The sequence below is a fragment of the Crinia signifera genome, chromosome 2, assembly GCF_055691185.1.
Source record: "Crinia signifera chromosome 2, ASM5569118v1, whole genome shotgun sequence".
Classification (NCBI taxonomy): Eukaryota; Metazoa; Chordata; class Amphibia; order Anura; family Myobatrachidae; genus Crinia; species Crinia signifera.
In genome coordinates, this window is record NC_139218.1 from 389,960,029 (window position 1) to 389,974,728 (window position 14,700).

Below are 14,700 nucleotides of genomic sequence, written 5' to 3' on the forward strand. Positions count from 1 at the left end.
ATTGCAGGCTACAGGTGGGCACTATACATTACAGGCTACAGGTGAGCACTATACATTACAGACTGCAGTTGTGGGCACTATACATTATAGGCTGCAGGTGTGGGCCGTCAGTCAGTGGGCATGGGCTGTGACAGCAGCTGGCATACATAGACCTGGTTGGCACCCAGCAGCAGCACAAGAATCCGCCCTCTCTCCTCCCCGGGTCTCCGCCCCCTCCCATTCCCTATATATAAACCTGCAGAGAGCCCAGGTCTCCGAGCTGTACAGTAACCGGGGGATGTGAACGCCTGCAGCCGGCTGCCCTCACCTGCCAGCGGCCGCACCATGAAGACCATCATCGCTGCTTACTCCGGGGTGCTGCGGGGTGAGTACAGGGGGCTGGTACCTGGCACTAACTGGGTGCCTTTGCAATGAATTAATACCCAGCAGTCTGTAACTAGTCTCTAGGTCACGTGATTTAAATCCCCTCTATGCTGCTGATTTGATCCCGGTGCAATGATCTTCCCTGCAGCCTGTTACTACCTGCTCCCTCCAGCTGTATGTACCATTGCTCTGCCGCTATTGGCTGTGCAGTCTCCATACTGTCTTCTACAGCTAGCTCTCTCCTCCAGCTGTATGTACCATCATTGGCTGTGCAGTCTCTCAGATAGCCTGGGGCTTGTTCTACTGCTGACTGCAGTCGGTGTTATAGTGTCATGCCAGTGACCTGATTTGTGTTGCTGATCTGCAGAGCTTACACTCTAATGCAGGTGTCAGGTGAAGGTCACTTCCCCTGTTACCTGGGCTAGGCTGATGGTGATCAGTTCTGATGTGGGCAGGTAACGTTAGCCTTGCAGTAGCTGTCTCCTCCTGTCTGTGCTTCTCACCAGTATTGTAGAGAACTATATAGTGTATGTGTATCTGTCTGCTATATCCATGGGAACAGTCCCAGTCCATTATCCATGACTTGTAGGGTGACTTACATCATTGTACCCCCCAAAATACTGACCCTCACTTTAGCTTAACTGCAGAAGTATCTGGTTTCATTACCTGCATCCTCTGTATCCAGAATCTACATGTTTGGTCACCCTGCTCCTGACCAACCCCTATTAATCCTCTGCAGAATTCCAGCCTAATTCTGGGTATTCTGACATTCTCTATAAATGACAGACTTGGTAATAGTCCACTGTTACAGCAGTGTTGGGGGAGGGGGGGGGGGGGGGTAATTCAATGGTGTCCTGCCTGATTGTGCTCTGGATCTGTTATGCTGAGCTTTGTGCCCTAAATAATATGGGCACATCTGCAAACTGACTTGTATGCGTGTTGCCACCTATAATGTGCTGTTGGGCACAATGTATTATATAATATTGCACTACGTACCTGTGATACCCTGCATGCTGGCAGGGATGTATTATAAGGGTGTTCTGTAGTCTGTTACCAAGTGACGAATGTGTTCTGTATGTGGACTTCCGTGTAGGGCTAGGTTCGCATTGCAAGGCACAGGAGCAGATGTTATAATTATTTCGATTCTTATATAGCGCAGCAGATTCCGGTACAGCGTCTTATATATCGCAGCATATTCCATTGCGCTTTACGATTGCAAACAGTGATAAAACAAACTGGGTAGTAACAAACCAACATGGAGGTAGGAGGGCCCTGCTCGCAAGTTTACAATCTATAGTGTTAACAGGGGGGATACATCAGGATAGGATTCTATAGCATGGCAGTCCCACCAGATTGCAAGACAGTCCTGATGGGATGCAATTAGATATGAATGCTACTGGAGGTTGTGTGGGGGTTCTGGAATATGATAAACTTGCCTGAAGAGGTGTTTGCACATATTGTATTCGGGACTTCAGGCCTATTAATTATGGGTTTTCATTGTTTATTGAGCCAATTTGGCTTGCTTGCCAGAACAATGCTTCTGAGAAGAGGCTGTCCCAGCGAATCTTATCCTATTGTGTCTCCGTGGGGGTCAAAAGACGGCATACAATGGCTACTGACCTCTGGAGACGGCTTTGTCTAATAGGTCAAGCTCTGAAAAGCCAAGCCAGGCCACCGTCCCCCACCTGGAAGAGACATGGGCACTGTGGCATGTAGTATTACTGTCGGATGCAGGCGATAGTTATCTCCAGGGGTATACTTCCTTAAATAGGGTAATTACGTGAATCGCTGAGGTGCAGAGATTGGTAAAGCGGGAATTATGCATTATGGGTATATTTAGGATAGGTGCAGATATACTGAGTGGAGAGAGATCAAGTATAGGCTGACTCCTTGTTAAAACCAGCCTGTGAAATGGCAGTTAGGAGCTGATTGGTTGGAACTTTATCTCTCTAGCTCCCTAACATTTCTCGCTAGTGGCTAACCTTGACACTCCAGCAGTTGTTGAACTACACATCCCAGCATGCTCTGCTTCAGTTTTGCTATTTGGCCATGCTAAATCTGATGCAGAGCATGCTGGGATGTGTAGTTCAACAACCGCTGGAGTGTCAAGGTTAGCCATCAAGGTCCAAAACCTGACCCCGCTTCCCTGGCCTAACTTTAGCCAGCATACCGATGTTTGGGATGCTGATACTGTAGGTCAACCGATTTTTTTTTTTTTTTTTTTTTTTTTTTTTAAATAATCATGAAAAACTGTTCACCTGGTGACTTTAACCAAGTCGACCATTTTCATGTGTCGACAAAAAGTGGTTGTCTTTTTGACTGGCTCCCTAATGACCGCATACCCATGTGCTTGCCACTGGAAATGGCCTAACGTCATTACACGCTCCCTTTTTGTGTTTTTTTTGTTTGTTTTGTTGTTTTTCCTCAATAACTTTATTAAAGCATTGCACGTTAATGGTTACATTTGTTTGTGTAATACAATGAAGTGTTTTAATAAAGATACTTTTTTTCAAATCCATTTACTGAGCCTGTAGTTTGTCACTAGGCTGATCCAGTGCCTGGCTTGGTAAACGGATCTGGGTAATAAATATTCATGAGTCGCTCCGGACCTCATGAAATAAACAGTGGCTGCTGCTTATTACGGAGGGGTCCTGGTTGTACCCGTAGGTGTCTGTGGCATTTCCAGGGCATCTACTATTTATAAGCCTCCTGTATCTGGTCGAATTTTAGCATGGTTATGTTAGGTTGAAATGCATTGGGTCGATCTCACTTAAAGGTTGACATGAGTGTCACTGTTTTTTGTCCAGAATGTCGACATGGCATGAGAGGGGACACAGTACAGTCAGCCTTCCAACTCTGTCCACCTAATAAACATATCACAGGGTGTAATTTTGTCTTTACGGTACATGTTCATCTGATTTTATAACCCATAAGGTTTACTACTAGTTAGGGAGAACATACAAACCACACATAGGCCCTTGGTGGCAATTTAATCCGAGACCTCTGTGCTGCCAGGTGGCAATGCTAACCATTACGCCAACCATGCTGCTGTTTTATGACTTGGCTTGCAAACAGGACGACCTGTATTAAAGCAGCTTTGGGTGACTGCTGCTGTGAAATGGGCGGTGATGGAACAACCTGTAGCCAGTTAGATTGTCAGAATGCTTTACAGCAGCACAGAGTGTTTCAGCTTTGTTTCCTACAGCTAGCTTGTTCAACTAAAGCGGCAGTGTGTTCCGCTCACTCTGGTGGTATGCCGTATATCCCTGCCAGGCTGAGCAGTGGTTCAGGGCATACTGCATAGGTGGCATGAGAACAGTGCTTTGCCCCTTTGTACGGTTGGCGTTATTGAGCATCTGAGCACGCACCTACTGTGTGACTCTCATTGTGCCGTATCCTTACACGTCCCGGTACCCAGAGCCAATTTGTGATGCTTGATTACATCTATGAAATAAACATTAGACAGCGGAGGCCTTGTGTGACTGATTTGCATAGGATTAGTGTAGAGTAACACATACAGTATACACATCTAGATATTATAGCCAGAAGGAGTTTATATAGGGCACTATTTCTCAAAATGAAATGGTCCCCCTCCCTCCATGGATTGGTGCCACCAGCCCCCCCCCCCAGCGTTGGCACTGACGTATGAGGGAGGACAGGCCAGCAGGGTAACGCTGCTTCTGGAAATATGCAGCATTAAGCAGATCAGGAAACAGAGGCGCAGAGTCCAATGTTCTCAGCCTGCAGCTCGGTCTTGCAAAACATGGTGACTAGATTTCCAGAGCATTGTCCCCATGTAACACTAGCCTGCTGGCCGTTCCGTCTCCTCTATGGGGGGCATGGATCACTTATCCCAGTGCCACTGTACAGTCCTTCCCCAGCTGCTGGTGTAACCGCAGTCCTGTTCATGAGCACCCCCCAGAGAGGTGTGTAACTGTCACTGCTCACCTGTCCTGTGTCACCACACCTGGTAGGATAGCATTGTAATGCCTCCTGTATGCAGAGGGATGAGATAATAGTCGCATTGATAGACTCCAGACAAGGAAGACTCTATATGCTGTAACCTGTTGTATGCACAGGTATCTGGTATAGATTATCTGCACTGTAGGCTTATATTGTGACCAATCTATATATCCCGTTAGATTGTAAGCTCTCTGGGACAGGGCCGTCTCCTGCCTTGTCCACTCCTCACCTCGCTGTTCTGTGTCCTTGTATTACGCTCTCCGTATATACTGTGCTATAAATTCTAACTTCTGTTATAGCGTCTGTGCTTGTGATCACTTCCTACCTTTCTATTTGCTGCCTTATATCAGCAGTGACAGGTCCTGGGGACAGTGGCCTGTGCCAGGTCCCCTGTGTTACACTTGTCACTCCTCCAAACCTCCTCGGGTCAGAATGTTTATGGCATGTCCTGCAATGGTATACGCAGGGGGATCTCGGCAGAAGGCTGGACAGACCATTGTTACAGAGAGTAACCTAAAAGCTTTGGAAGTAAAGCCATTTCCATTTTAAATGAGCAGGGTGCACTCTCCAGATGTATAAAATTACTGACCTCTTACCCTTTACCCCTCCAGGGACTGGATCCAGTATCCTGTCAACGGTGCATGACCTGCCCTCCATTCCTTGGTTATCAAAGTCTCGGGTGGAAAAACATCTCCAGATCATATCGGTCCTGCAATGGGTCATCAGCTTCCTAGTTATGGGTGAGTGATGGTCTCCATAGATCAGAGGTGGGTGGGGAGTGAGGGAGGGTGTCGGGCAGAGGTGGGTGGGTGGGGAGTGAGGGAGGGTGTCGGGCAGGGGTGGGTGGGGAGTGAGGGAGGGTGTCGGGCAGGGGTGGGTGGGGAGTGAGGGAGGGTGTCGGGCAGAGGTGGGTGGGTGGGTGGGGAGTGAGGGAGGGTGTCGGGCAGAGGTGGGGAGGGAGGGTGTCGGGCAGAGGTGGGTGGGTGGGGGGTGAGGGGATGTCGGGCAGAGGTGGGGAGGGAGGGTGTCGGGCAGAGGTGGGTGGGTGGGGGGTGAGGGGGGATGTCGGGGAGAGAAAAGGGTGAGATGTGACGGAATGAGACTGTCAGAGGGTATATGGGAGAGAAAGGGGGGTATGGAGAGAGTGAAAAAGATGGAGGATGGGGAGAGGCTGGAGAGTAGGGTTCTCCCATCCTCACCAGATGTCTGTCAGGTCTCCACTGCTGGAGAGGGACACGGGACACTGCTGCGGGCTAAATTTATATTAATCAGTAGGATGCAGGCCATTGCTTTGGCCCCGGGGCCCCATAGCGGTATTTCCTGCCCCCTGTGTAATGAATGTTGTATAATGAATCTCCGCTGCTGACCTTACACCCTCTGCTCTGTATATAACAGGGGTGGCGTGCACAGGGATCCTGCTCTACATCTTCTGTACGGACTGCTGGCTGATCGCTGCGCTCTACCTGGCCTGGCTGGTGTTTGACTGGAACACCCCTAATAAAGGTGAGCATTTCATACAGTCAAGTCCTAGTTGTAGGGGCCGCTGCCCAGTGAGATGCCAAGCTGTGCCCATGTAATTAAGTGTTATATCTTCAAACCCTGTGCTTGTTGGTGATTCTGGCTGCAGCATATAAAAGGGGGTGTTTGTATGGTTGCGCATTTCTGCAGCCACAGGAATAAGTATCTAGCCTCCAAAAATGATCATCTCTGGGCTTCTCCTGTGATTGGTGCCCAGGGAGGCCTCAAGCTGACATGCGATTCTCAGGCCGTGTCATGGGAAACGTACAGACTGACCAGTGCGCTGCTTATGTAGGGGTGTGGTGTGAGGGGACACGTGCAGTAATATCTAACTCTTCACAGGTGGAAGAAGGTCCACATGGGTGAGGAACTGGGCGGTGTGGCGCTATTTCCGGGACTACTTTCCAATTCGGGTAAGTCTTTGAAACTTCATTGCACATTCTGTGATGAAAACCTGCAACTTCTATATTCACGCCATTCGCAAGGTGGCTGACAGGAAGTAGTCGTCTGGAGTGGAAACCATTTGTTTAGTGGTAGCGTCGGGGAAACCATTGAGAATGTTGGGGGAAATGGCAGGCGTGCCTGAGCATTACAGGGGAGGTTGTGAGGTCAGATCCAGGCTGTTATTTGCCTTTGTCCATCGTACCGCCGCGTAAGTCCAGAGCTACTATGAGCCTGTGAATTGAGGCGGGCCCAATAGGCTGACATTGCATTGGGTGGAAGCCTTGGCTAGCGTGGTTCGCCCCCTAGTGTCTGGTGTATGTAGTGCTAACAGTACCCAGCCTCATGTAGAAATTGCCAGGTTTTGTTTGGTTCCACCTGGTGCAGGACTGAATCTGCCAGGTGATTGTTACGACCTACTTGTTGCTGTGCAGATTACACCATAGTCGGCAGAATGTTTTTTGTTTTGTGCAGAGCTGAATGTGTACTTTGCACATTGTCTCACAGCTGTCACTTATGTTCGTCATGGCTATCTGCATGATAAAGAGTTATTAGTGCTTCCTTAAATTGCTTTGCCCTTGATTTACTGTGTGTGTGTGTGTGAACTGTAGTCTCCATAGGCTCCAGTCTACTGGCCCTATCTGTTCCATTGGGGGGAGACGTATCTTATAGTTTTGGTCTCCAAACCCCCGACACAAGCCAGTCTGATCTTAGAAGCTTGTTATCCTATCAATAGGTCCTTCCAAAGCACTTGGTGGAAAACTGGGCGGCTTCTGTCCAGATGACACCATAATCCTGATCAAAGGCACACCCTTGACCTAACGTCCAACAGCTTCTGGTAATCCAGAGCTGGTATTAGTGCTGGCCATCGCACCAGGCGTAGTAATGTAGCTTGCATTAAAGCCTGGTAAACTACCAATTATTTAGCTCCTAGCTTTTGTTTTGTAAATGCAGACTGTAAAACATCAGCTCATTGGTCACTATTTATGTCCACTTTAGTCCTCCGATATGTGCTACATCTCCCCATTGGTTGGTTAGGGCTTTGACTGAAGAATTTCCCCAGTGTTGAGCAACTGTTATCTGACTCTGAATTGAACGGTGCTGAACTTTGTCACTGCAGCTGATAGGACTTGGCAGATGTAGGGAGCGCGGCAGGAGCTGATAGAAAAGGCCTTTATTACCGCTGATTTAAGTGCCTTTATCTGTAGGAGCATGGAAACCTCTGGCAATAACAATGGCTGCAGAAGCTCTTTGAATAAATTACTTCTGGATTTGTCTAACGTTCAAAATTTCCCTTCCAGCTGGTGAAGACTCACAACCTCCTCCCCAGCCGCAATTACATATTTGGGTACCACCCGCATGGCATCATGTGTCTGGGGGCGTTTTGCAACTTTGGCACGGAAGCCACCGGTGTCTCCAAGAAATTCCCGGGGATAAAGCCGTATCTTGCCACTCTGGCAGGGAACTTCCGAATGCCGGTTCTGAGGGACTACTTAATGTCTGGAGGTAGGATACAGTCCCTGTACACTGTCCAGTTTATTATCGCTGATGTCACTAGATGAAGGGGGCATTGGGCAGAAAATGTATTTCCTGGTGACCTCTGGCTGGACACTAATCCGATCATGACAGTCCGTCTTTAACATGACAGACGAAAATAGTCCGCAGTTGCCTCTTCAATCTGTGGCTTTCTTCCAATGTTTCTCTGAGCATTTCCACTTCACGTCTTGCCAGACTTTTTGTAGCATTATGTGGTGAGGTCTGACATATCCAAGGTCAGGCCTATTATTACCTCCTCCATAATAAGTGTTAGATAATTAAATTACACAATCTACCGTAGGGGAGATACAGGCTTTGTTTTTAAATCTTTGCAATACAATAGTTTTTGAATTATTTTAATTGCATGACTATAGTTCACATTTTGATGTCCCATATCTGACACCTGTTTATTTCATAACGTGGGCAAAAGGCACAAATTTTAATATTATTTTTATTAACAGGGATCTGCCCTGTGAACCGTGATACCATAGACTACATCCTCTCTAAAAACGGCACTGGAAATGCAGTGGTGATAGTGGTCGGCGGGGCAGCAGAATCCCTGAACTGTCAACCAGGCAAAAACTCAGTGACGCTGAAGCAGAGGAAAGGATTTGTCAAGATGGCGTTACAGCATGGGTAAGGGAAGAAACCATACCTGGTGGTTTATGGCTGCAGTTGACTATTTTTGGTCTTTATTAATCCATTTAACCTGTTATAAATCTTCGTTACGGGATCGTTGGCGATCAATTCGTCCAAACTGCTCATGTGACAGTTGGTCTAGTTCTGGTGTGGCCAAACCGGTCCTCAAGATCTACCAACTGTTCGTGTTTTCCAAGCTGTTGGTGGAGCTTTATGCTGGGTACACACCAGGACGACTAGGGCCCAATCCCCACAATCTAGATCCAATTCCAATCAATTGTATGTAGATTGTGTGCTGATTGGGCCCTTTTCTGACCTGGTGTGGACCGATACCGATCCGATCCGATGCGCGGTCCCGCGGGTCGGTCGTTATTGAGATCCTACCTGCTGCAGGTAGGATCTCAATGACGACCATACAGCCGGGTGCGGGTCGCCATCGGATCGGACCCGCTCACGGTGCACATCGTGAGCGGGTCGTGCCCCCCCTCGTCACCGTGAGCGGGTCGGACGAGACACTGACGACCCACTCACGATGTGCATCGTGAGCGGGTCGTCCTGGTGTGTACCCCGCATTAGAATGTGTCAGTTAGGTGTGGATGTCTGAAGATGTGACTGTTAGTAATGGTTGCACCTGTTCCCCCAACTATGTGGTCTGGAAAACAGGACCTGTTGGTAAATTTTGAGGCCCGGTACTACCAGCACTGGTCTAATGTGTTGATTTCTCTCTGGAAATGCAGAGGTGGTAAGTGCAGATTTAAATGAATGACCAGCATCAACACCCACTAAGCAGATCTTGAAACTGTAGACTAGGAGCAAAACCTTTTTAATATTCCCCCATAATGGGTTTCATCATGCTCTACATTATTTGCATGTGGTTAGTTTCTACAGGGTAATGGTTTTATGCTGGTCTTCTTGTTCACAGTGCGGACCTAGTGCCAGTCTACTCGTTTGGTGAGAACGAGGCCTACAAGCAGGTGGTGTTTGAAGAAGGTTCTTGGGGTCGATGGGTGCAGAGGAAATTCCAGAAATATATTGGCTTTGCTCCGTGCGTCTTCCATGGCTGCGGGTTCTTCTCCTCTGACAGCTGGGGTCTAGTTCCATATTCCCAGCCGATCAACACTGTCGGTATGTGTTTTCTTTCATGTATAGCACCTAGATGGTTCACATATGGGTCAGTGGGTTGACCAACCCATGGTTCAACATGCATTTGGTCGACCACTGAAGGTTGACATGAGTTAGGTGGATACCTTCAATAATAGGCTGACATGGATGGAAGGTTGTTGCAAGCATTAGGTCGACAGTCAAAAGGTTGCCATGGGTTTTTGTTTTTTTGTCCCGAATGTCAAATTGGACACCGTATCATTACACCGCGTGCGCTCGGCATGCTTCAGGCACTATTTTATTCTCCCTCCACACCCTAGTGGATGGTAGGGCATGAAATACCTCCTGTTAATTCAAAAAAAGTGGAAAAACCCATGTCAACCTTCTTGACTGTTTTATCTTCAGTTGTCGACCCTAAGTGTCGACCTAAGGACCCTATATCATTGGTTCACCTGCCCCACCGCTATTTGTTCTGCTTGTAGAACCTTCCACATACTAGTACGCCTCTTGATTGATGGAGGCTTCATATGACCATGATCACATGAAGCTTCTCTGCATGTTTGACGTTGTCCTACATGTCCAGACAGTATGGTCTGCCTTCCACTCTAGAACAGTCATCGGCTACCCTGCTGTAATAATAGGTGGTACTTGTGTAGTATCACGGCGCCCATCGCATCGCAGACCATAAGGCATGCGATATCGCGCGATGTTCCCCAATGTCATACAATTTAAAAATTGTATGGGATGCGATTATAACTTGTATAAGCACCCTAATGGGGTCTTACAATGTTAAATGCACCCCCCAGTATAAATGTGAACCCGAATCGTGGCGAGCGGCGGCAGTACGTGTCCTCCGACCTTTTAATACCCCCACTATCCACGTCAGTTGATTTTTATAAAGTGTGGCGAGCCACCGAGCCCAAAGCGTGGCGAGCGGACGCACATAACTTCACAGGTATACGCAGGGCTTGCTGCGCTCGCCACGCTTCGGGCTCGCCACACTTTATAATCAACTCCACGCCGATGTGGATAGTTGGGGTATGAAAAGGTCGGAGGACGTGTACCGCTGCACTCGCCACGCTTCAGGTTTACGTTTATACTGGGGGGTGGCGTGGGGGTGCATTAACATCCTAAGGACCCATTAGGGTGCTTATACAATTTAACATCGCATAGGGGGCTTAAATCGAATCGCAGTGCATCGGGTGTATGACATGCGATGAAAAATCGCGCGACTAAATATCAGGGGCGCCGTGATAATACACAAGTACCTAATAGGTTTATGTGGTCATCTAGGCTGCAATTTCTTTGCGAGCAAATTGTTCCAACCATAGGGAGGCTTTCGAAAAAGTTAGCCACCACAGCTACTGTTGACAGACTTTATTAGGAAATGTTCCATAACACTTGACCGCTGCTGTCCATGTACTGATATAAATCCTCTTGTCTTGTAGTTGGCGAGCCCATCACCATTCCTAAAATGGAACAGCCCGACCAGAAAGATGTGGATCTCTATCACAGCATGTACCTGTCCTCTCTACAAAAGCTCTTCGACAAGTACAAGACCAAGTTCGGGTTGTTGGAGTCTGATGTCTTGGAAATAAACTGAAGTTGGTTTAATGGTGCTGACTGAATGTAATGAGACTTTCATGTTCTTTGCCTTTATGGGGAAGTACTACTTGTGAATCCAGCCATCTTTCTGCATCCCTCCCACCAATCAATGACTGAGCTCTTACATCTTCTCTGTTAACTGTTACCTCCTAAGGCCATTCTCAGTTCATGGTGACAAATCCCCATCTGGACCTGTGATTTGAACTGAGCGATCCCTGTTGCTGCTGATCGGCTCAATAGCTGTCCGTATTTCAGGAGACTGTGCAGATGTTTTGGAACTTACGTAGGCCAGTCTAGTTGACTATTCTCCTGTTATACAGTGGCAGATTTAGAAGACCAACCATGGTAGAACCAAAAACTTATTAGCCTCTTACAGGACATCTCTTTTCATATGGCAACCTGTGCAATGTGTATCTCCTTCCTATTGTCCTGTTCAGATGTGTCCATGTACACCTAGCCTCCGTTTGGGTTAGACGGCCCTACAAGTCCAACAATTTCATATGCATATACAGCCGCGGTTACACATTGAATACAGGCATGCCACATTTTAATCAGCTAAAGCTGCTTGTGCGTCCTTTGCACGGTTTAACATAACAGGCGCTATTTAACGGAATAAGACTCCCAGCACTAGAGTGTAACGCGACTTCTATTGCATGGAGGATAGATGTTTCTGGATTCATCTGTGTATTGTATGTAGCATTGGGCTCAAAGCGGCGACTTCATAGACCTTTTTCTTCAAGTGACGTTCTTAAGCATTTTGCTGTATGCCTCTCTACTTCCCCAAATCTCTGTAAAAGGTGTACCAATCCGATATCTGGTCTTTGCAACTGGTTTTCGTGATGGTGCAAACCCTGCAGAACTATAAATCGCGAACAGCAGCCTGAAGAAACAAACCAAGGAGAAATGGTGCTCAGCAGCTCTCTTGGCCTGACTCCATGCTTTATGTACAAGATATTCAGATTGCTGCTGTAATGTGCCTGATTTGGGCATAGTATTACCATGTATACTTACCAACAAAAGCCAGAAGGAGATTTATTATACCATACAGAAGAGCAAATTGCAACTTTGACCAATGCTAATCTTTTCTGATTCCAGGCTCAGGCAAGCCTTTACTGGAATTGGTCAAAGTATAATGGTGGTGTGCTCCACACGGTGTCCCCTTGGGCATTTAATTGCCACATGGCCATACTGGGTAACAGTTGTCTGCTACCGGCTGTATGGATATGACACGCATGGGGTAACTGCCAGTGTCATGTGCTCAGGAGACAATACCATGGTCTAACAATCTGCGGTAATCCCTTCCCAAAGCAAAGTCTAGATACAAATCCTATGACTCCCTTACAGAATATCAGCATTCACTTTCATAAGGTGCAATTCAATTGACTTTTTACAAACCACCCACTAGATGGCGCCTGACTTTGGCAATTCAGTTCTGGCATATTCACCACCAACACTGACATTTCTGCTCCTACTTCCTAGGTCGGGAGTAGAAATGTGGAACAGATACTGAAACGAGACCTTTTTTTTCTCATTTCGGGCACTATTTTTAGACCATCTACCTGCTTTGTGTGGATAAACCTGATTCTTTTGGGTGCTTAAATTAACTGAAGCCCAATAGGTGGAACAATTGAATTGCACTGATATAGGGGAATATTCAATCTTTGCTTAAGTCTGATCTGTTATGTCAAACGGCTGTAGATTTTTGAATTTGCTGTTTTCACCGATCCACAGACTTTTAGACACTGGGCAGCCGGAACATTGGATTCTGGCTGTCTAGTAACCGTCGGAAGAAACTAAAACAGGTTGTGATTCCGACACTCTGAATCGTGGATTGAATACCCCCTCATAGACTCTTCTGTAAAAGACCAAAAACAATATAACAAGAGTAATTGCCTACTGCACATGGTATCCTGACTCTGACCTGGTATTTCAGTTTGCTGCCTGAAGAACTATTACGCTGATCCATTCATTAGGAACTGATATTGAGGCCTCCTGCAAAAAATTTACCTATTTGTAGAAAAAATAGGTGAAACGCCCGTCTGCACCTTTTTTATGAAGCTTTGGGACACTATATGGCTGCGTTTAGCCCATATAAAAACTTTCACACTGGGGGCAACTGTAATTAACAGTGGATAGTTATAATGTACCAACCAATCAGCTCCTACCATTTTTCACACTGCCTATAAGATGGCATTTAGTAACTGATTTGACAGGTACTTTGGGCCAGATGTATCAAGCTTCAAAAGGGATACTCAAACAGCCAATTAGCTCCTAAATGTTTCAGGCTGGGTTTGAAAAATGTAAGGCATGAGCTGATTGGCTGGTTGTTTAGCACTCTCCATTTGATCACTTTCTGAAGCTTGATAGATCTGGCCCTTTATCTCTCTACTTTATTACTCTTGAAGGCTTAGTACATGTGTTTTTTTTTTTTTTTCTTCTCTCAAAGCACAATCAATGCAACATTATAGTTAATACCCATTTTTTTAGGGTAAATAACCAAATAGACTTTTTTTTAATATATATTAAGTAAAAATCTCCACCCACGATACAGCTATAAGAATGTCTGGGTACCTGAATAACACACGGGGGTAAATGTAATGGCCTGCAAGTTTCTGGTGACCATTTTTTAAAGGGCAATCTGTTAAAAGGCATAACCAACCTGTTTTGCCTTTTATTTTTAAAGAATTGCACCTTTAAATAAAACTCACAGGCGATTACTCTCCCCCCTCTGTGTGAATCTGTAAATGTTGGGGTAGGGGATAAGTATTGGGGAAAAGTGCAATTTATCTTTTTTAATGAAGAATTCTAGGGAGAGTATTTTATTAAGGTGAAACGGCCGTTGGCGACTGTTTCTGTGATGCTGGTGAAGTGTATCTATAATCTCTGGCCCTTCCCGAATGGGATCCAGTCATCTATGAATGTCAGACAAATCTTATGTAATGTGCCTTGATCTGTGTATGTTACACCAGTATTTTATGCCTCCCCTGTATCAGAATGGCTTGCTGTACTAAAGGCATCACATATTTTTGTACCAGTGAATGTAAATAAATGATCATGTGTTCTATAACTGTCTTGTCTCCTTTGTACGAGTAGCGGTCATGCTGGGGTTTAGCCGGCCCTCATTTCAGGGGCATCCTGGGCTGCCTCACCGCATATACAGAAATAATGGGGAAGATTTATGAAGTGGTGGTAAAAGTTGAGCCGTTGCCACGGCAACCAATCTGCTGCTACCTAAAATTTTATAAAATGAACTTGATGAATGTTCGTTCAAAGCTGGTTGGTTTCCATGGGCAAATGCGGTACTGGCTCCCTTCTCCATGGTTATCACTGCTCCATATAAAAATGAGTATTCACAATATGCAACCAAAAGGGCATCGCTAAATAGCCACACAGGCAAACGTGGTCACATGTGACTGTGCTACCTATATAAAGAGATTGTTTGTTCTAGTGTAAAAACCGTTCGCTAAAGCATATTGGGTTCTGCAGTGGAACCATAAGTACTAGCAAACCTCCCCCCCCCCCCAGAAGAACCAC

At 46.5% G+C, this 14,700-nt stretch overlaps 1 protein-coding gene across 1 annotated transcript; it reads left to right on the forward strand.

Moving 5' to 3' along the window:
- Positions 1-207: 207 nt before the first annotated feature.
- On the forward strand, positions 208-14,233 carry DGAT2 (diacylglycerol O-acyltransferase 2). Its single transcript, XM_083170333.1, has 8 exons — positions 208-364; positions 4,938-5,066; positions 5,722-5,829; positions 6,187-6,257; positions 7,587-7,791; positions 8,283-8,457; positions 9,383-9,585; positions 11,010-14,233. Exons 1-8 carry the CDS (start codon positions 325-327, stop codon positions 11,162-11,164), a joined length of 1,086 nt encoding a protein of 361 aa, XP_083026459.1. The 5' UTR covers positions 208-324; the 3' UTR covers positions 11,165-14,233.
- Positions 14,234-14,700: the final 467 nt, after the last annotated feature.